Source organism: Myripristis murdjan, chromosome 5 (genome assembly GCF_902150065.1).
Source record: "Myripristis murdjan chromosome 5, fMyrMur1.1, whole genome shotgun sequence".
NCBI lineage: Eukaryota > Metazoa > Chordata > Actinopteri > Holocentriformes > Holocentridae > Myripristis > Myripristis murdjan.
The window spans coordinates 10,421,416-10,444,437 of NC_043984.1; the positions used below are offsets into that span (position 1 = coordinate 10,421,416).

The 23,022-nt window shown below is 39.8% G+C and overlaps 1 protein-coding gene across 1 annotated transcript in view; it reads left to right on the forward strand.

The window, feature by feature from the left end:
- LOC115359403 (peroxisome proliferator-activated receptor delta-like) overlaps positions 1–22,713 on the forward strand; it is a 36,125-nt gene extending 13,412 nt beyond the window's left edge. The window contains exons 2-8 of the mRNA XM_030051879.1: positions 7,419–7,834; positions 13,022–13,173; positions 15,036–15,174; positions 16,330–16,535; positions 17,700–17,909; positions 19,615–19,858; positions 20,802–22,713. Coding sequence (XP_029907739.1) covers positions 7,489–7,834; positions 13,022–13,173; positions 15,036–15,174; positions 16,330–16,535; positions 17,700–17,909; positions 19,615–19,858; positions 20,802–21,049 — 1,545 coding nt within the window. The 5' untranslated portion in view covers positions 7,419–7,488 and the 3' untranslated portion in view covers positions 21,050–22,713. The remainder of the gene's footprint in view (positions 1–7,418; positions 7,835–13,021; positions 13,174–15,035; positions 15,175–16,329; positions 16,536–17,699; positions 17,910–19,614; positions 19,859–20,801) is intronic.
- Positions 22,714–23,022: the final 309 nt, after the last annotated feature.

Consider the following 23,022-nt stretch of genomic DNA (forward strand, 5'->3'; position numbering starts at 1 on the left):
ATAACTGCCCATGATTTTCTTTCCCTTTTTTAATTAACATGAAGTCCTACTATGTAAGAGATAAGCTGAAATCTTTTAAAGTCATAGGAAAATGAAATATGTATTTATCCATCATCTTCAGGGTTTCCGCTACATGTAATTGATTGTGGCGCACTGCCACGGCAAATTAAAAGCTGCAACGAAATGTTACACTATGCTGCAATTAACGTTATTTTGAGAAATGAACACCGGAGTCATCACCTGCCTGTTTGATTCTACTGCTGCACGCTCGCAGAGGGAGAGGAAAGGGTGAGAGAAAGGTACCTAAGCGAGATTAGGTTTAATCCATTTTTTGTTAAAGCCTGTGAAAACAACCCTAATGTTATTGTTAATGTTAACATTGCATTGTTACCGACAGTAACGTTTAACGTTAAGGATGCACAGTTTGGCCTTAACGTGTTACGTTTCACGTACGTTTTGAAAAACGGCACGACATAGCTTAATGTCAGGTAATTTTTTGTAATGACTCATTCAGGTTCCCGAGGAAGAGAGTCAGGTAATGTTAGATAAAGGAGGCTCATTGTTCTTGATTTATCATGATGTTATGCGCTCAAGTTCTGAGGAATAGAAATGATACTGATGTGTACCGTGGCAAGTGTAATATTTAAATATTCTGAACGTTACCTGTGTGATATTGGTGATGTGAGAGAATCTAACACTTGTTCCCATTTAAATTAGACAAGTACACAGGCAGAAATAGTGGAGGAGTTGAGTGGAGATGCACAGCAGGAGGCTGCGTCTTCCTGCTCTGCAGGTGAGCATGGTGAGGCAGGAGAGGGCAGCTGGGAAGAAGATAGTGACGGAGGAGAGAGAGGGAAGAAAAAAGTAAGCACAGGGAATCCGGCTGGGACCCAACATGGATTGATTAACCTTAGAACTCTTTTTCAAAAAAACAAGAAAGATAAAGTGCTGTCAGCCAGGCTGCACACTGTGCCATTAGATAGGAATACAGTGACATCTTGAGATTTAAGTAAAGTATTTATTTATAAAAACATTCAGTTTTAAGTTGTCGTTATTTCACATTTTAAACCCCCCCCCCCCCCCCCCCCCCCATTCACTGAACATGATTACTGCAACAAAACATTGTTATCCAAATATGTTATGCATTGTTCTAAATGCAGTCTCAAATTTAAAAAAAAAAAAAAGTTTTATTCATTAAATACATGTAAAATTATAGTCACTGTACTTTTCTGAGTAAACTGCCACCATACCATTGCCTGTCTCACAAATCAAGATTAGTGGGTTAGCAAGCTAACTTTGGGCTTAACCCTGGCATTTTGGTCTCATGACTGCAGCTCACTTTTAAGCAGGCTACATCGCTATGGTAACTTAGGCTGCACACCTAACCTGGTCTGGAAGAGGTTATGTTCAGACTGTAGGATCTAAACATATCAAAAGTCTGGCAGTTCTCTGGAAAATGGTATCACCATCTAGCAGATCACATGGACTTTTTAATAACCTTTAGTGCAGCAGTGTCGAACCATGTGCCATGGAGGGCCAAGAGGCTACAGGTTTTCACTCCAACCAAAAAACTACACCAGTTTATTACACTGATTGGTTCCTCCCCTCTGTTTGAGGGTGAGATGTGAGTTTTTGGTCGGAATGAAAACCTGCAGACTTGGTTCTCCATGGCACATGGTTTGAAACCACTGCTCAAGTGCAAACATTCTGTTTACAAAAAACATGGAGTAAATCATGGCATTCAAATAAATTGGACTACTAATAAAAACCTTTTAAGAAACAAGAACCATTTAAGAAATGGTTCTTTAAGAAAACTGTGTTCTGAAAGGTTCCTTATTTTTACTTAAGAAGTGACAGTTTGCTTTAAAGAACAATTTCTCATCTCTCTTATAGAACTGTTTTTATGGCTCTTTTACACACCTTTAAACTATTCAGAAAAATATTTCTTTAAAGAACCATGTTTTGAAAGGTTCTTTGTGAAACCACAAAAGGTTCTCTTATGGCATCACTCGGAAAAAACATTTTCGGTTTGTTTTTTTCACTTTTATTTTTCTGTGTGTACATCACAGACATAACTCTATCCCAAGTGGCTCATAACAGCAACCACATACTTTCCTCTACATCCAAATATTGTTGAAAAAAATGTGTCAATTATGAATTTCAGTATATCACACCATGGTTTATTAAAGAATCAAATGTGGTAGCTTCCAGTTGAATGTTTCCATTCCAGTTGACACTTGTTGTCTACAGGAAGCTCTTTATTTCAGTTTTCTGGGACACATATTGTGTGTCTCCCATCTCTGGCCAGAAACAGTTATTAGTCAGTGGGTAAGCAGGGTTTATTTGTTCTCTGAATAGTATCAGCATCTGCCACAAATGGCTAAACAGCCAATCAGATGTACAGTGGTCGTACTTAGCTTATTATGGGTTTAGTTGTAGTGAAGCTACAACGATAAGCTAATAGTGTTGCTTAGTGGTCTGCATTTGGGAGCGTGTCCAGGAGAGGAGTGAGAAGACTGTTAGTTTGTTGATGGAAGAATTGTCTGGTGTAGTTGGTATAAGCAAGTTAACCTGTTGGAAGTAGCAAGATTTCTCTCAGTGAGTGATTGCTCTTAATTGACTGAATTGAGGTCAGAGTTTCTTTCCTGATTGCCTGTCTGATGCCGTATTGAGCCCCTCTGTTGTCATCCAGATGAGTTTTGTGAAGTCTTAAGGCTGAATTATGCTTCAGCGTTGGAAGAGCGTACGGGGGTTGTGCGAAGCACGCATTTCCTATGCAGCGCGTGTGTGTCCAACATACCTCTGCAAACACACAGAGCAATTCTCCTCCCACCAACGTAGACCCTGTGACGTATGGTCGCTGCTCTTTTGTGGCGAGTGGACGAGTCGTATAGGTGCGGGCACTCTCCAAAGTTTTCAAACACAACCGACGAGTCGAAACACAACAGTTTTTAAAAAAAAAAAAAAAAAAAAACGCCGCTGACGGCACAACAACAGGAATGTGATGCCGGTTGCAACGAAATGCCGGAAATAGTGTACTTCGGCGGACCAATCACAGCTCTTGTGGGGCTGCGTAGGGTCCACGTAGTTACAATTTTTGGGAGGCGCGCGGCAAGGCTCTGCGGCGGTCGCACAACCCCCGTAAGCTTCACACAACCTCCGTACACTCTTCCTACGCGGAAGCATAATTCAGCCTTTAGTAGGTCTTGCATCAGTTTTTAGCCAGTACAAAAAGTCAAGTCAAGCGGTTTGTTACATTTTAGATACGCTGGTCTGGTTATCCTTTTGCTACTGGACAAGGTTTATGCAGGTCCTTAAAAAGTTTTGAAATATCTTAAATTCAATCTTATAAATATTAGGCCTTAAAAGCAATTAAATTGACTTAACTCAGTTGGTGATGCCATGGCTGCCATTGAGCTTAAGAATCATTATCCCCACAGTGCACTGGTGCATTCTGGAGCTAACAACAAGCGCACCCAAACATCCAGTCAAGTTTCATTTTCAACTCAGTTCACAGATGCGTGATTTGAACTGGCAAGTAGTGTTTTTTTGTAAACGAATACAAGATACTACTCAATTCATGAAGAGGATTATTTATGCATAACTTGAAGTTTAGTGTAAGCAGGAGGCAGTGGTTTGCTGACCAAACTTAAAGGTAAGCTAGCTGAGTTGCTCTGTTTTGAGTCAGCCTCCTTCACAGAATCAGTACCATTCAGTGAGTGAGACAACATTGGCCCATTTCATTGAGGCTGAGTTTACAGTTTAGTTTGGGTACTTGCTCACTGAGTGACTCGGTGCTTAGAAGTGATGCAGTGACCAAATCATTTTGGTGAAAAGACCCAATTGAATGTGGACTGTGGAAATTGTGAGCTCAATATAGCCAGTATGTCATGATAATATGATATTATTTTGAGAATGTAGTTTTCAGATTTTTTTTTTCAGATAAATTTACAATACATGAATATAACCATAATCATAATCATATAGAAAAGGTTTGAAAACAGCAATAACAATGTTATTTTTATCAGGTGACAGTGAGCAAATCCAGTAGTTACTGAATGTTTTCTTCTGTTGCCCTTGTATTATAAATGAATCTTTTTTGTAGCAAGTCTATCTCCATTGTACAGTGTGGTGTTATTAAGTGTACTGCATTCATTCTTGATTTTTTTTTTTTTGTTTTGTTTTTTTAAGAGTTCTTGTTGCCAGCCTTTCACAGTGTGACTGGTTTGTGTTGGCTAAAGCCTATGATGCAATCGGTTTCAGGGTCACATTAGGCTCCATGAGCACTGTTGTAGTGTAGTTGTCCCTGCTTGTATCAGTCAACAAACTCTTTGGCTTGGCTTTGCAGACTTATTGAAATTAGCCTAACTTTAATATCTCCAGTTGATCCTGGCGCTGGGATTGGTTTTAATTTCTTCACCAACATAGCCTGTGTTTCATGCTGTTGGAATCCCCCAGAATTGATTGAGAAAGATTATATTTACCTGCCCTAGCACAGTTTTGTAAAATCATCGATTTATTCCTGAATCTTGATTGACAGAAAGAAGCAATCAATCATTTCCCTCAGTATATCCAGTTGTCTGACACCAGCATGAAGCTGACAGGTTATTTTGAGTTTTTACCCAACTTCTTGTCAGTAAGTCAGCGGTCCTGGGTTTCTGATGCTTGTGTTGACTACTCTCCCTTGAAAAACCCCCATTGGTTGGACAAAGTGTTTTTTAGCAGCAGTGTGTGCCAGAGGTGAAGGGTCATGCTGAATAGGTTTTTTTGATGGTCACACAGAGAGTAACACCACCTCTTCAGGCCTGTTTCAGGACAGAGAGCACCTCTGATATTTGTTTAGTCGAGGAAAAACACCATAGCAAACTCAGAGACCACAGCCTCACACACACACACACACACACACACACACCAGAAACAGGGCAGAGTTCAGTATTAGATCAGTCCTTGTTTGGATTACTTTGCAAAGCTCATCTTTCCCTGAACTGTTGCTTTGCACTGAAGGTCCAAAGGTTTATAAATACTGAGTGGCTTCTTTTAATTAAACCCTTTATACCATATTCATGGTCATCAAAGATTCTCCACTGATAGTAGTTCAGGCAGGGTTAGGGTTAGGTTAGGCTTAGGGGCTAGATTTGGGCTGGATTCAAGACCAGAGTGTTGCGGCTTAGCTTTAGCAGTACGAGGTACACTCCCTACATGATGAGCCACTGGCGCACCTGATGTACATGTTATCGAACAAACATGACAGTAAAGGTTGACAGTAATGAATAAACATGCATATCCTGCACCGTGAAAACTTCGATACTAGGAGGACGGGGGGTGGGGTGGGGTAGTGCCAGTGAGGTTCACCACCTAGTTCAGTCATGGTCATATCTGAGTAGATGGAGTAACATTTGACTATACTTTCACCTCGACACCAGACTAACTTCCACGCCTGTCTGAGCTATCGCAATGCTCTGTTTCCAGCACATAGATTGTTGCTGTAAAAGTAGCAGGGCAGTGTTTCATCAGTGTTTGTAGTTGTTGGAGTTTTGTTTATTTATTATTTTATTTTACAGGGACAGTGCACATTAATGAAGATTTCTGTAAATGAGCCAGTGTTAGCAAGATTTTAGTAATCCCTTGGCAAAATGGAGAATCCAGTTTAAAACAGGTTATAATGATAGTGCTAATAATAATTAATGAATAATGACTGTGGACTATTTCACTTTTTTACAATTCCAATGCATAGAGACCAACACCAGAGACCTGTAATCCAGTTGGTCAAGAGGTAATCCATTACAGTGATCAAAAAGGTAGTGAAGAAATTCTGTGTCTCTGTATTCTTCCACACTGCAATAATGCTGACCCTGTACCATGTCTGTTTTTGACTGATCTGTCAAATGGAAAACTAATGTACTGAATGCAAGTGAGCATGCTCATTGACATAATATCTTTTTAAAAACAACAAAGTTAAAGGAGAGCACTTGATGTTGAGTTGTATTTTTAAAAAAATGCATTAAATGAAATATTTGCGTATTTTTAAATTATATGATTATTAGTAAACTAATGTTGCCTTAACACATACACTCATGCATACACATATGTAGGCTACATACAAGACCACAAGGTCAGTGGAGAAAAGGGTAAGATGATCAGCAGGAAGTGGGGAATGTGGGGAAAGGTCAACGGCACCAGCTGATCTGTGTAGCAAAGTTTTGCTGGGAGCAGCAACAGTACAGCCACTAGACATTCCCAGTAACAGAAAGGCACATCAGCCAGCTACCAAGCTGCCCTAGTCAGAAGCTGATTCTTCTTATACTAACAAACCTACTAAACTTGATTCATTCAGTCTACTTTTATAGTCTCCATTGTAACAGGACATTCTACACTAGCCAAATGACAGCTAAATCACATATCATTGTGCCCAAAAGCTGGTTCTTATGTACATAGGAATAACTAGAGATTCTCCATTCTTATAAACAGGGCCATATGTAGCTCATTGTAAGAGACAAACATCTCCGTGTCTATTATAGAAACAGTAAGTGGGACAGGCTCGCTTGAACAGCTGCCTGTGGAGACCACAGGCACCTTAGGCCCACTTGTTATTTCAAGTGTTTGCAGAAGAGCTGTTACCAGACTCGGAGCATTTCGTCTTTTGAAACATTTTGTCATAACACAGTGATTAGCAAATGAGCAAAAAATACTGCAACATTAGCAAAAGATGAGCAAAACACTTTTGCAAGAAAATTAGCCACAAACTATCTGAAAAGAGGAAAAAGTCAGATCTCTGATGCTGGATTGATGTCAGAAGCATTAAACCCTGTGAAACCTGAGCAGTTTCACTTGATTTCTTTCAAAAACATCGGAATAAAGGTAATGAGCAAATTATCAAGAAACTGCCCAAAAATTAACAAGAAAGCAGTAAAATGTTTCAACAACATGACAAAAAAAACAACCAGAAAATTGCCAAAAAAAAAAATACTACAACCATCAAAACAAAATTAGAAAGGGTATAATTATTATAAATATATATTTAGCAACTGTAATGATGATGATGGTGATAATAATAAAGTGACTTTTGTTAAGCAGGTAATCTTTCAGAGGCTTAATAAAAGGCTTGCTGGATGGATGTATTTCAAACTATGAATGAATTGTATCAAAGTAGTTACAGTAACATGGAACTCCAGAGGTGTAGATGTGAACTGTCAGTTTGTAGCAGGAGCGGAGGTGGTAAAATGTGACAACAGACTTGAAATCTGTGGCTTCCATAACATAAAAAATGCCATCTTCCTGGGGAGTTATTTTTACAAGGGACTGTTCTCTTCTTGGGCGTTTTTGGACTAAATATAAATAAACCAAAGAACAATGACATGGAAAATCAGTACCACTGAATAGTAGTGGTGATTTGCTTATCTGTATTCGTTCTCATCCAGGCTGGCAATGTGGTCACCATGACTGAAGGGGGCTGAACAGCGGGGCTGGAGAAGCAAGAGACGCGGTGGCATGGAGGCTGCTCAGGCCAGCCAGAGCCAGGAACTCCAGCTGGACCCACAAAAGCAGCGTCCAGTCAGGGGAAGAGGGGTCCGGAAAAAAGGGAGTACATCCCCATTGGCAGAAGTTGACAGTGAAGGAGGGGAACAGGGGTCCTCTTGCATCAAGGGGCACATGCAAAGAGAGCCAGAGGGAGAAGGAGAAGAGGTTTCCCTTAATGGAGAGGGCTTGGCCCCCTGGGACATGGACTCACATGGCGAGGAGGATGATGCTACAACGCTACAGTCGGGGGAAGAGTCAAAGAAAAGGAGCAGCATTTCTAGTAAAGATAGCTCCGCCCCCTCCAGCAGCTGCACAGGTGAGACAAATGGGATGGCACTGAGAGTGATTGGGGGATTGGGTGTGTTTTAATTTTCTGATTGCAAAGGAGCAGTCTTGTGCAAGTCACTTTCAAATTGTTCTATATTACAGATTACTTATTACTGACATTTAAAAGTAATAAGTTACTTGACAATATTTCTTTTTTTATGTGTTAGCCTACTTATTACACTGCCTTTGCATTGCTTTCACCAACATTAGCACAGATAGACTGTAAAAAGAAGTGGATGTAGAAACAGTGACGTCACTCATTGGTTTGTGGACTGTCGTTTTGAAGCCTCGGGTTTGGCATTGTGGCTGTTGCCATCTTGGTTTTTTGGAGCCAGAAATGACCATATTTTGGCAAGAGGGTGGAGTTGGTGAGGAGCGAGGGGTGGATCTGACTGAGAACACCAGGACACTATGCACACTTGAAGATGGGGATTGCTGATTTTGATAGCTAACCTGCACTACAAACTTGATAAGCCCAGAGGAGATCGACTCAGCCATGGCAGCTCACAGCTGTTCACAGTTGCAGCTACTAGAAGTAAGTTATTGTGAAATGCCAAAGCAAAACTAAACCTAAAGCTAGGTTGATCAGTTGTCTGTTTTTGAGATTAGACCACCATTGTTTAGAAAAAAATAAGTTTTATCACTATTATTAATATTAATTATATTCTGTCCAAACTTTTAGCAATGTGGCTTGCTTGTGTTAGCTAACATTAGACATCAAAGTAAAGTTACTTTTGTGCTTAACACTAGCTAATGCTGCCACCCAAAAGGTTATATAATACTGTTCTTGCCATCTTGCTTTGCTTACTCACATTTAACCTACCAATGTTAGTGCCACACATAAATTATGTTAACGAGCAGATAGATCTTAATATTCTGAAATATCTTGGAGAAACATGCCTGAAAAAGGCTATTGCCGGCAACCAATGACCAAGAGTACCAGTCTTTACAAATTACAGTCTTAGTGCTCAGAGCAATCCATGAAAGTATATTTCATGATTGTCATCTAAATGCCCCCATCTTATTAACTTGTTTTATCATATCAGCATCATAAGAATAAACATAAAACAGTGGACCACACTTAATTGTTAATTTTACATTTTCCATAACCCCTGTCCCACAACACCTCATAATTAAAACTCTCCCTCTCATAGCCATGGTGTGATGCCCCGAGAGCAGCAGAAATTGACTTTCCTCTTGGTTTCAAGTTCATCTTCCCTTTTTCTCATTCCCTGTGATGAAGAGCAGAGCTTCATATCTTCCTCATTCACTGCAGCGAGTCATCACAGTGCTGGAGGACCTGCAGCACCTTCACCTGCAGTATCTCAGCATGAAGATCCTGTTCCATGTCCTGACCCAGAGATGCAGAGTGAAGGCTGGTCCCATTCCAGCAAAGACTGATTGATGTTGCACATTTCAATACATGTGTATTTATAATGTCTGCTTCTAATGTCTTTACTTTTGATAAATTTCTCTGTCACATATTAAATCCTTAATGTCAGTGGAAAGAGTAAGTCATCTCTGTGATACAGCTTTAAAAACGATTAATCATCAGTGTTTACCTGTTCTGTCAGGGAACAGAAGGTCAGTTTTCAAATGGAAGGTACTTCATTTCCCTAAAAAAAACAAAAAACAAAAAACAGATATATCTCTGGTTTAGTGTTTCTCTATATCTTGTGTTTCACTTTAGATCTGTGCCAAATTCTTCCCCTCCTACATATGAACATTCTGAAATGATTGATGACAAGTTTTAAAAAGATGTACATCTGTATTAGAAGTTAGACTTACACATGATTCAAAGGGAATATTTAACTTTTTTTTTTAATATAATTGCTACTACATGCTGTCTCTTGCATGACTTCAACAGTGCACACGTACTTGAAATATAAGATAAAGTATATCATTTTTATTTAAATGATTGATAATGATGAGTAGAAAATGTCAGTTGCGGTTTGTAAACACAATGTTCAAAATTAGCCCCAGTGAGTTGTCTCCTAGGATAGTGACAGACAGAACACCGTCGCTGTCCTAGAAAAAATCTGGCCTGGCAGCACCCACCTAAAACAGGGCAACACCCCATCAGTCTACAGGCTAAGGCACAGCAAGCCTTATTTCCATTCTGATACTGGCATAAAGAGTCACCAAAAGCATTAGGCAGAAGAGCTGCAGTTGGAGGTCATGTTCATTTGTCTCAGTTAGAAATGCATAGCTAGCCAGTCAGTGTGGAAAGGACCTGATCTAGACAGCAGACACGCCCCTTATTATACATAAGGGAAATTAGCTGTAGAGACCATAACTGTTTTTTGAACCAGGCTTTAACCGTGTTTATTTCTGCTGTACAGTTTGGCATTTTAACATGGGAGTAAATAGAGGCAGGCTTCTTTTTGGAGCCAGTGGAGTCACCCTGCTGGCCATTAGAAAGACTGCTTGTTTAAGGCACTTTGATATAGGCTTCAGTTTTCAGACACAGATGTTGCCACTTGCAGAGAAATTGTAGGACTATCTGTTAGTAGCCTCTGAAGTTATTGCGGCTCGTAATTATTCCAGAGTAGGAAATCGTGCAGCTCTAGTCAGAGTGTGGAACAGAATTTACATGGTAACTTAGCTTGCCTTTTGGTTGGCTTTGAAAGGAATCTTTCTGATGAGCTTTCTGAAAGCAGGCGATTTTAACAGAGACAAAGGCTGCATTTTTTTACCCACATGCTCTGCTATCAGCCTCCGTATTTCATGTTCTCAGAATCTTCATAAGATGAAGAAGAAAACTCCAGTTTGGCTTGTTTTGTCCCGCTCCCACTCCTCTCCTTCTCTGCTTTTCTCGTGCAAGTAGCAGCAACACCATCTCTCTCAGTGAGCTTGCTGGTAGAGTGGACCTTTGCCAAAGTTTTTTTTTTTTTAAAGTTACTGATGCTATTTCTTGTGCTAGAGAGAATTCTTGGGTTCCCTACACACACATTGCACTTCACAATTATGTTCTTGTTTTTCTTCCACAAACTGAAATGGCTTAAAGCCATTTTGAAAATATGCTGCCACTGTACTCCATGATATGTCACTGAATTTGTAGAGTGTAAACATTTTCTTTGGTGTTTTGCAAGAAAAGGAAACCAAGGCTATTTATGTTTTTCTGGTGAAATGAAGTAAATGTTTTGTTAATTCTCACTGTTAATTTCTCACATCAACTCTGCTACTACAAGACTCCAAAGTCTTGTAGTAGCAGTCTTGTAGTAGTCTTGTAGAGCTCACTTGTTCTTAGCAAGTGAGCTCTACAGCAGTGTTAGTGAGGAAAACACTTACTAGCATATTGTTACAGAGCTAGTAACATCCATATTCAAGTTACAAAAAGTATGACGTTTTCATGATGTTTTCAGTTGGTTGGTCTTACCAGGGGTGAGACAATATTGTTATTTTTTCTCATGTCTCTAGAACAGAAGGTCATAGAAACACAGGTCCAAGACTGTCATGTTCAGCTTCTCGAAAACCTACAAATACACATTTGTTGCTACAGTTGGCTATTATGAACAGTCTGAAAAATGAAGAGCTGTAACCAGAAAGCAGAGCAAGAGAGAGAGAGAGACAGAAGTGAAAGAGAGACAGGCCAGAGGTTTTGCGGTGCTCTGTTAAATTATTAACATAATTATAGCCTGTATGGGGTTTCTGCTGTCACTGTATAGTACATATGTAGCCTCCACTTTTTCTGTGCAATTGATAAAATAGTTTAAATTTACATATATTTCCATGTCTGTGGCAAATTCTACACACATACATTGAAACTATATTGAAAAGTGTCAGTTATGTAGTGTTGCAGGGATGCTGTCAGTATGACGATCAGCAGATCATTTTGCTTGTTTTTACTGAGAACCACACGCCTCACACAGAGAAAATAGGCTCTACGCTCAAACTGGAGATAACACACCACCGCAGTGAGATTTGGGCCATGCCTGAGACACTGTTCACACATTCACACAGGCTGTGTGAATGCTCTCATCTATTAAAAAGGGTGTAGAAATCAAAAGCAAGAGGTTTCAAAGTGTGTCCTGGTCCTTACTGACTTTCTGAAACTCCATCATCTTGGTGGATGATGAAAAAGTCAATAACTCAAGAGAAGTGTTGTACAAATTACTTAAAATTAGTAATTCGGTACAGTTACTAGTTACGTCTCTCAAAAGTAATTGAATTACTTTACAAATCATATAAAAATATAAGATATGGAAAGTAACTTTTGCAATACTTGTAAATATCTGTTTCAGTTCTCTTATTAATGCACACAGCTGTGTTAATTTAGTGTTGCTGTGGGATGCAAGTGTCACCTTTTATCTATCATTATTCTTTTTATCATGATGATGAAAAGTAAGTAAAACAATTTAAACACAATAGACATAAATCAAGCCGTGGTCTTTTGGATGAAGTGGCTCCTCCTTGGTCAGCAGAGCCAACACTGGGGTCTTTTGCAATTAGCTTTGTAGAAGCATGTTGCTTTACTGGGTGCCTCAGAAGGTTAGAAAAACTATTCTTTGATGTGGATAAAGTTCTCACACCTGCACGTAGTAGACTACAACTCATCACTCTATCTTTTGTCTTTGATCTCGAGAATGGCAAAATAATATGCATATCTCCAGGACAGAAAGCAAACATTGCCTGAACTGTCGGCCATTGTGTGCAGTCTAATGCTGATTGACTGATTCACTTACTCACCGTGCTGCCGTAAGTTCGTGTGACGTTAGATGATGAATTGGAAAATCTGGGGATAGGCCATTTTTATCTACTATCAAGACAAAGCCAGTGACAGTAACAGTAACAAGCGCATTTAAATTTCAGTAATTGTAATCGCATGATTTAATTTTAAAAAGTAATTTGTTACATTTGTTGTTACCACCAAAAGCAGTGGAATTACTGAGCAGTGTTGGAATTACCGCCGACACTGCTCGGAAATAATACTAAATAAGAAAATCCCTCTTAAAACTGGTCTACCATCCCTTTAACAACGGCCTCTCTTTCAGGTCCTGTCAAATGCAACAAATTGTAAAGCCAAATATTGTGGTTTGAGAAAATGAATGCAATGTGCTCTGTGGCAAGTACCACAGGTTTACTTAGTCATGGGGCCAGTTGACAGCACATTTCCAAATGCAGTGTCACCATGCACACACTCGTGATTTTGTGCTTTTTTTTTTTTGTCTTGCAGAGGTGTCCCAGACATCACCTGTCTCTCTGTCAGATCAGCTGCTGCTGGTGAAGGATGATGGGACTGGGACAGGGATCAACGTAGAGTGCAGGATCTGTGGTGACAAGGCCTCAGGCTTCCATTATGGTGTGCACGCTTGTGAGGGCTGCAAGGTACCATCAGTACATTTTTTCAGTAGTTATCGGGATCTTTATTTAGCTCGGCACAGAAGTCTAGCTTAAACTGGGGAATGAACCTCATATGTGAGGTGGGTGATATTAGTAGCAATAATCCATTTTTAAACAAAGTTCAATATTGGCATGATGGCTGAGCAAACTTTTATGTTAGTCTGACTAGGGCTGCATGATATATCGTTACAGCATCAGCATCGGTCAAGCTACAACTTTGCTGCTTGATGCAAAAGGAAAACTTGCAAGGTTCTCATTTTCCATATTTAATCTACAAGAAAAGTCCCTATGATATCAAGTTATTTTGTCTGATTTAAAGGTTCTTGGATGCACGGAGTTGGTTTCTAGCAACACATGCCCGTTCAGCAGCTGCTGTCACAGATAATGTCGCCTGGATGCGATTGTGATTTTGAGTGTGTGTTTATTTATTGGTTTATATTTCAGGAATAATACACAACAATCAACAGTTAAACTGTAAGTGAAATGTATTCCTGTCACTCAGCTTCCTGATGCTGGTTAAAGTTTTAAAAATTACTGTCACAGGGCTGGTCCATGCCCTAATGCAAGAAACACTTAACACACACACACACACGCACAAAACTTGCAGTATCCAGATCTTGCTGTACCTAGATTAATCAATTATCGATTAATTATCGATAAGAATTTACTCGATTAATTTAAATTGATTGCAGTTAATTGAACATTCCGCAGTCGTAGTAGTGCCCCGCCAGTCCACGTTAGGGTGCCTTTGTATTGAGTGCTGACGCTGGATGTACTGGGACGCACACAAGAGAACAAAACAAAAATGAAGCAGTCAAAACGGAGTGTAGTGTGAAACCATTTTAAGTTGATAAATTATGACAAAGATGCCAAATGCACGATATGTGGTTGTACTTTAAAGTAGAGCAACTCCATAATTTTGCTGATTTACCACGTAAGTACCTCACCTTCAGCTGTGCTGGAGGAGCGAGTGGATCAGCTTCACAGCCTACAATCACTGCAGTGTTGGGACAGAGGATATGTGTTGCCGGGAAAGCGGAGGGCGTTACCCAACGAATATGCAGCATGGTTACAAAAGACATGCTGCCGATAAACATTGTTGATGGCGAGGGATTTCGAGAGGTGATAAACTACATTGAGCCAGGGTATAATATCCCCTCTAGAACAACCGTAACTACCCGCTTGGAAGCACGTTACATGAGGAAGAAGGCAGAGTTGAAAACACAGATATTATAATAAAGATAATATTGTCTGCCCTAAACTGTATCCCAAATGTTACAATAAATCTTTGATTAAAGAATATGATATGCATTTTTTTCTGTATATCATAAGGAATAGAGAGGGAAAATTCAGAGGGAAATTCAGCTTCTCAGGAAAATCACCGCTTATCAATTAATCGATAATCGAGGAATCAACCATCGATTAATGAATTAATTGTTAATTTGCATGTCTGACCTAGATCTTACTGATATATAGATAAATCTTTTTTTTTTTTTTTTTTTTTTTTGCTTGAGTTTGAGAGTTTTACCATCCTCAGCCACCCCAGGAGGCCTGTTTATCCTCCACCATGCAGATTTCACATACATTTGAACATCGTTAGAAATGGTAGATCATATGTAAATAACACAGCTGCTTGCTGGAAAAAAAAATCACAATGCCATTTTTTCCCCAATATCATGCAGTCCTAAGTCTGACCCTTACTGTTTCTGGTGTATATTCATTGGAGTATACTCTGCTGCTTTTTCCCCATTTTTACCTCCATCTCTAGGCCTGTCCTGTGGCTTATTGTTATGCAGTTGTTATTCTCTCTCTTTCAAATATGCCCGTCTACACTGCTGTGTGTCCAGGGTTTTTTCCGGAGGACCATCCGTATGAAGCTGGAGTATGAGCGCTGTGAACGCAGCTGTAAGATCCAGAAGAAAAGCAGGAACAAGTGCCAGTACTGCCGCTTTCAGAAGTGCCTACTGCTGGGCATGTCCCACGATGGTGAAAAAACTGAATACACACACACATACACACACACACACACACACCATTTTTCTTTCTTTCTGGCTTATTGGCAAGGCATACTTGCTAAGCGAATGGCTCTGTGACATTTGGTCTGCTGTAGAGTGACTTGAGCGGGGTGGATGAAAGATGGTTACCATGTTGCCGCAAATAGAAAGCCCTTTTTACACTCATGGTACACATAGTGCAAGTGGGAGTTACATGTGTTTACCCCTGTCTGTCTGTCTGTCTGTCTGTCTGTCTGTCTGATCTGCCCAGAATCAAACTTATTATTTTCATAGTTCAGCAAGGACCTAAGGGCCTGCACTGTTTTTTGTTTGTTTTTTTTTTTTTTTGTTTTTTGTTTTTTTGCTCAAATCAGGCAAAGATTGTTGATGCAGTCCACCACACTTGTCACAGTAAGATCTTGTTGTACTGGCACCACTGTCTTCTTTTAAGGCAGCATTCCATGATACCTTGAATGTCGTGTTGTAGCAATAGAGTAGGAAAGTAGGAATGTTACCTTTATGAAGCTGTATAGCCAGCAGATCAGAACATAAAGGTCCGTTGAGAAAATATGCTAGGCTGCAGGCACAATATGAAAGGATTCAGTCCATCTTTGCAAAACTAGGCACAACCATGTGGATTGCAAAGAAACTTAGGCAGGTTACCCAAGGCATTTATCAGATCATGATGATGTAGGATACGCTATCACCCGTGGGAAGCCATTTGCTTAAACAGATTTTATAGAAATGCACCTTAATTTGCTTGATTGATTTTCTTAGCTTTTCATTATTTTTTGCAGTTATTTTGAATATTTTATGGAAATGCAGCTTTCTGCAGAGTTCTGCTTTAGTTTAAAGGACCATACCAGTGAGTATGAATGTTTGGCCAGTTTACTACAATTTACCAGCATTTTTCATCATAACAAACATCAACCAAACTATTTGCAAATCCCTCCAAATCCCTCCAAATATGAATTTTAAGCTAAACATAAAAAATCACTTTTATGGTCTTTTAACAGTGTGTCTTTGGGAAAATTGGACTTAAGAGAAGAAAACATTTTCTTACCATAGGTTGCTCAGGGAAGTTAGGCAGTGTTCTACTCAGCTGTTATACATACTAGTCTCAGGTTTCCCTTGGCCTCTTCCCCAGCTATCCGGTATGGGCGGATGCCAGAAGCAGAGAAGAGGAAGCTGGTAGCAGGCCTATTGGCTGGAGAGACAGGGCACCTGACTAACCCTAATGGCTCAGACCTCAAGAGCCTTGCCAAGCGGGTCAATAATGCCTACCTGAAGAACCTTAACATGACCAAGAAGAAGGCCCGTAGTATCCTCACTGGCAAGACCAGCTCCAGCCCTGTATGTATACATACAAAATCCACATCACACCACAAAACTGCATTTGAAGAATATCTAGTGCTATCCACTATTTGAATAGCCTTTTTCCAAACACTGGCCTGGCTCTACTTGGTTTGACTCAGCATGTGAGCCAAGCATGGCTGGCATTTGCGTTTCCATTACAACAGGGTTACCCACATGAAGATGTGTCTTTAACTAACAATGAATCACCGCTGGTCGCTTGTCGGCATGTTTACAAGCTTTTTGTCCTTTGTCCTTTCTCCACCAGCAGCTGACGCATCTTTTATTTAAAAAAAAAAAAAAAAAAAATCAATCGGACAGACTCAAACTGTTTGCTTTACATGAAAAACATGAGTGTAACTTTTCCATACCAAAACCAATACCAAGACCTCTGACACTGCCTCAGCCCACTTGAGGTTGGGTCCATTGCACTTTGGACCTACTCTGGAGATATCAGGTGCAGCTTGGCACAATTTGGCATGCCTAAACTGGTAATGGAAACACAAATCAGTGTGGCATGGTTTGACTTGCACAGCCAAAAGTGACAATGGAAAAACCCTATAACAAGCGGATTAATAACTACTACAGTTAGCAAGCTCAACCATCTTCATTTTGATATATTATTATTGTTTATTTAAACAAGTTGTTCACATCAAATCAGCCACATTTATCCAATAACAGGATAAGTGGATATTGGCAGGATTAACGTGTAATATGCTTTTTTGTCCAAAGAAATAAATGAATGAAGACAGAGGCTGTGTTTTGCATTAACCCACTCTTATGAGTTAAAGTAGATTTTAATCCCTGTCTGGCAAAGCTCATTTGACCATTAGAAATCAACTGAGTGGCCTCTGTCTGCATAGAAAGGACCTCAGATTCTCAGTTTCATGATTTTTACACCCAATGATCATAATAATTTTAATGAGAAATTACAAATATTGCTTTTCGATCACTTTTTAGCCATTGCTGATTGGTGTAATACATTAGAGAATGTTGGAATGCTTAATTAGATGGATATGTAAAAAGTGTTCTATTTGACCTTTTCATGCTATTTTTTTTTTAAACTCTGATGCATATTTCACACTGTTTTTCACACAGATACACGACATACCTTTTCACTTTCTCCCATCATTTCCTCAATGCAGATCTTTTCATTTCTTACAGCCATTTGTAATCCATGACATGGACTCGCTGTGGCAGGCAGAGAACGGTCTGGTGTGGACCCAACTAATCAACGGTGACACACCACCTAACAAGGAGATTGGCGTCCATGTCTTCTACCGATGCCAGTGCACAACAGTGGAGACTGTACGGGAGCTTACAGAGTTTGCCAAAAGCATCCCAGGTTTCGTCGACCTCTTCCTCAATGACCAGGTAAGATTTACTGAACATTTCCATTTTCAAAATGACTTTATTGAGTAAAGAGAAAGATACTTACAAATCACATTGATCCAAATTGTTACTATGACAGCAGAAAAATAACAATAATTGCAAGGCAGGGCAAGAACTTGCTCATTATAAATACATGTGCATTTGTTTTATAATGGCAAATGTAAAGGCTGAACACATGCTGATGATCACTGCATTGTTGAGCACTGGACTGAGAAGCGTAGCAGAAACACATAGTAAGCATTTCAATATATTATTATATTATATTATTATTATGCTCAAATTGTACATCATTTCACACTTACAACTTGTGCAATGTAGGATATTGCCTCCCTTGGCTTACTAAACCCTGCTCCAGAGCAGGGCTATCCTTGATATTTAGTAAACTCTAGAAATTGTGAGTCGCGTACAGTCTGAGTTGTCACTGATCTCACTGGCGGAGGTCACTGAGGTAGTTAGGAAACTCTTCAACAGTAAAGTGCAGGGAGTGGATGAGATCTGTCCTGAAATGCTGAAGGCTGTGGATGTTGCTGGCTGTCACAGTGACATGTCTCTTCTGTTCCCCGGGGTGTCCTGTGGGGGGTGCTGCAAGTCTTTTGGTTCCTGTATGACCACAGTGAGAGCTGCATTTTTGGCACAAAGTCAAGCTCATTCCAAGTGGGTGTTTGACTCAGGGCTGCACTCTGTCTCCAACTGAGTTTTCCATGGACAGGATTTCAAAGGGCAGTAGGGGTGTGGAGGGTGTGGAGGGTGTCCAGTATGGTACGTCATCAAGCTGTGACCTTAAGCATACAGATGTTTGCAGCCAAGTGTGAAGCGGTCAGGATGAGGATCAGCTCCTCCATCTCCGGGGCCATGGGTCTCTGCCACAGAAAGGTGGTTTGCCCTCTACGAGTTGGGAGTGAGTTACTGCCTCAAGTGGTGGAGTTCAAATATCTTGGGGTCTTGTTCACGCATGAGGGTAAAATGGAGATGAGCCAAGTTGAGAAGGGAAAGCTCTCAATTTACCAGTCAACCATTGTTCCAACCTTCAGCTACAGTCACCAACTGTGGGTAGAGACTTGAAGAATGAGACTTAAGAAACAAGCCATGGAAATGAGTTTCCTCCAAAGGGTGGCTAGGTGCACCCTCAGGGACAGAGTGAGGAGCTCAGTACAGCCGCTGCTCCTGAGCACTGAAAGGAGCCACACAATAAAGTTTTAGTTGGGAATTTTGACACATCAAATTACTGTCAGCATGATCTTTTGCAGTATTACTCAAGATAATGTTGGTTAGTACAATCATGTGGGTTAAGTAGGCTCGGAAAAGTTGAATCTCCTCTAAGAAATAAATACCTTACAGATGTCAGGTGGAGTGGATATAGTTTTGATGCACATGTTCCAGCTTTCTGTTTGTAAACCAATTCCTCTCCTGCATCTTGATTTTATTTATGTAACCAATTAAGTGAATACTGATAACAAATTGGAAGTTTTTCTTTGGAAATTACTTGTGGAATGATTGAGAAAATAGGAGATCCATAGGAATGCCACTCAGATTCAGAATTCAAATGTTATCTCTATGGTGTGCGAAATGGTATGAGTTCATTATAATGGGTTGATGCGTCACTCCATGAATAAAATATTTCTATCTATGCAAAGGCACAAAAATATTCACTTTAGGAGTCAAATAAATTCCTACTCTGGACCCTCAGGTAACGCTGCTCAAATATGGTGTGCATGAAGCCATCTTCGCCATGCTACCATCTCTAATGAACAAAGATGGTCTGCTGGTGGCTAATGGTCGAGGTTTTGTGACCCGAGAGTTCCTGCGCAGCCTTCGCCGACCCTTCAGCGAGATCATGGAGCCCAAGTTTGAGTTTGCCGTCAAGTTCAATGCTCTAGAGCTTGATGACAGTGACTTGGCCCTCTTTGTGGCTGCCATCATCCTCTGTGGAGGTAGGTGACCTGATCTTAAAGTGATCATTCACATAATGCACATTTTTTCTATTAAGTACTCATCATGTATAATAAGCTCTAGAAAAAAATTTAAATAATTTCCAAATATTAAAAGCAAGGTTAAGGGTCAAAACAAGTGTGGATATATAGTCTAGGCTACAGTATGTCTATGGTTAGTGCTAGTAATTTTTGCTTTTTTGTTGGTTGATGAACAAACCATTCTGAGAAAGTGCTGCAACTAAAACCATATCAATATATCTGTCGATCCTCATCACATGTCATATTACTGTAAATTCTATGTGCACACATTCGTCTGTCATAGGATGAACAGAACTGTACAGGAAACTTGGTCCCCCAAAGTCTGAGTGAGAATTTGCCCTTTCATATATTCCAAAATTGCTAGTCATCTCCTGATCCTGTGGGATAAACTGGGACTGTAATTGTACGATTTTTACAACAGCAAAATGCTATCAGAAGTTCTGTTTAAAAAGCCCACACTCATCATGCAGTATAATCCAGGCTCTGGGAAGTATAGGGTATACATCTGGAGACCAAACACATGGACACGCCTGTACATACACACGTCATGACCTTTTGCAGGAGTAGTTTCGCAGAAAGATTTGAGCAAAATACATGTGTTTGGGAAGTCATGTTCATACGAGACACTTTGTACAGCATTACAAATGTGAGCTAAACATGCTTTAAAATGAACTTTTGACAGTGTTTTGCTGTAAATTTGCAAAAATGGTCAGTGTTTTTGGAACATAACTTTAACACGAGAGAAATTTTCATTTTCAGGGATTGAAAAAACATGGTGAGTACTTGGGAAAAATGCATTATCAGTGAAGTATCCCTTAAAGGGAATATAAAATTGCTACCAAAATGATATCTAAAATTGGCTTGTTTACTTACTCCTGTTCTATCTCCTCTCGGTCTCCCTCAGATCGTCCAGGCTTGATGAACATCAAGCAGGTGGAAGAGATCCAGGATGGAATTCTCCAGGCCCTGGACCAGCACCTACAGGCCAACCATGCTGACTCCATGTATCTCTTTCCAAAGCTACTGCAGAAAATGGCCGACCTACGGCAACTGGTGACTGAGAATGCCCAGCTGGTTCAGAAAATCAAGAAAACAGAGTCTGAGACATCACTGCACCCATTGCTGCAAGAGATCTACAAGGACATGTACTGACTAGGCTGAAGCCACATTCTGTCGTATACCAATGGAGAATATTTATGAACAATGGAAAAACCCACTACTCAGATACATCTTGCAGTGAGTGGCTTTATTTGATCATATACAGATCAAACTGAATTTTCAGTTTTTGCCTACATGCAAGAATTGGGATAACTAATATGGTGAGCTGTTTCAACTCTCAGCCCACACAAATTTCCTACCTTCTGATCAGCAGAATTGTAAGTGTTGATTTTGGAATCCTGCAGCAGCTGAACGAATAATCCCTATCACACCCTAATTAACTGACACTCATATCTTGGTGTGTGTTCAAAATTAGTGGAGGCGAACTGTTTAAATATTGAATCAATATATTTACAGTATGTGCTAGGATTTGCACTACCTGGACCATATTAGTCTACCTTTTGAAGATGCCTGTTGCAACTTAAAACTCAGAGTCCAGGAGAACATCCTTTATTGCGACACACCGAAGACTATCATACTCAGACTCCTCTTTGTTTTTCTCCCTTTCTGTTTAATTTAATGCTCAGCATTGATGTGTTTATATTTTTCATAGCCTCTTTCCTTTTTCATAGTCTCTTTCCGGGAGTTTTTTTTTTTTTTAATACAATGGTCAAATAAGGGGGATACTGTTACATAAAAAAGATGCTGGTATCTTTTCAAAAAGGACTGTTTTATATCTTGGTTGATGTTCTGATTCATTCCCACATATAGAATAAACTATCAGCGCAGGGGACAGACTATCTGCGCAAAGCTTTGTAAGGATTCCTCAGTGTTGATGAGAGGTTTAGCTTTATTTTCTAGATTGAGCTCTCTCCCTTAAGAAATTGCTGTGGATGTTGATATGCCATTATTACACAATCAGATACAGTAAGACCTCTATCCCCTACCTTGTAGCTATCAGATCTAGCAGAATCTAGTGTTTCTTTAGTATTTCTGTAGTTGTTCAGTTGCAGTTATGGCAAAAATCATAATCACAGTTATTGGTCAATACTGAGATCATGATTATTTAACACGGTTACTCATTGACTTTAGAAATATCATGCATTTATTCAACGTTTGACATTTATTGAAAAAATGCCTTTTTTAACAGTGGATTTTGGTGAATTTGAAATATGAACACAGGCTGGCTGGGAGTGAATTTGGGCTTTTAGGGAGGAGCAGAAGTGCACTGCTGCAAAGAGTTGCCCTGGAGTTACAACACAAGACAAAATGAGAGCATCATTGTAATATGGAATGTGGCACAATAATTGTTTTCTCTCGATTATCTTGTTTTCATAACCACCAGAAGCCAAAACCAATCAATTTTATTGAAAATAAAATTTGATTAATCCTACCCTTAAGCTATACTGATGTAAGGCAAAAGAGAGGGGAAATATAGGAAGAAAACGTAAATTTCAGCCTAAGCGGCTTAATAATTCAGATTTTCAAGTATTTAAAAAAAAAAAAAAGTTACAGGATTTTCATTTATCCATAATACAGTGTTTGAAATTTGACAGCAGTTAAATTGAATGACTCAAAATATATTCGTATAACTGCTTTTCGTCTGCAGGGATGCAAACAGCCCGCCGAAAAGTGCAACTAGGGAACTATAATTTCCGCGAACACGGAATCGCCGAATTAGCCAAATAAAACGGAATCTATTTTTAACGCGGATTTGACATAATCTGAAGGAAATGCTGTTTTTGTGTGGAATATGAACGTATGTCTAGGGAAAATTACATGGAGGGAAGCAAATCTGGGTGGCACAACCCCTCCAGTTGTTTCACCTGCACCTGCACCACCAAGAAAAAAACAACTGCACAGGGACCAAAAGGCAAAGAAAATTTCCAGGCTACAGCAACGCACTGACATGGATTGTCTAACAAAGTGAGGAGTCTGTCTTAGCTTGTCTATTCAGAGAAGCGGTATCGGAAACTTCTCTCTTTTTTGAGGTCTTGCTGTTTGCATCCCTGGTCTGAGTATGACTG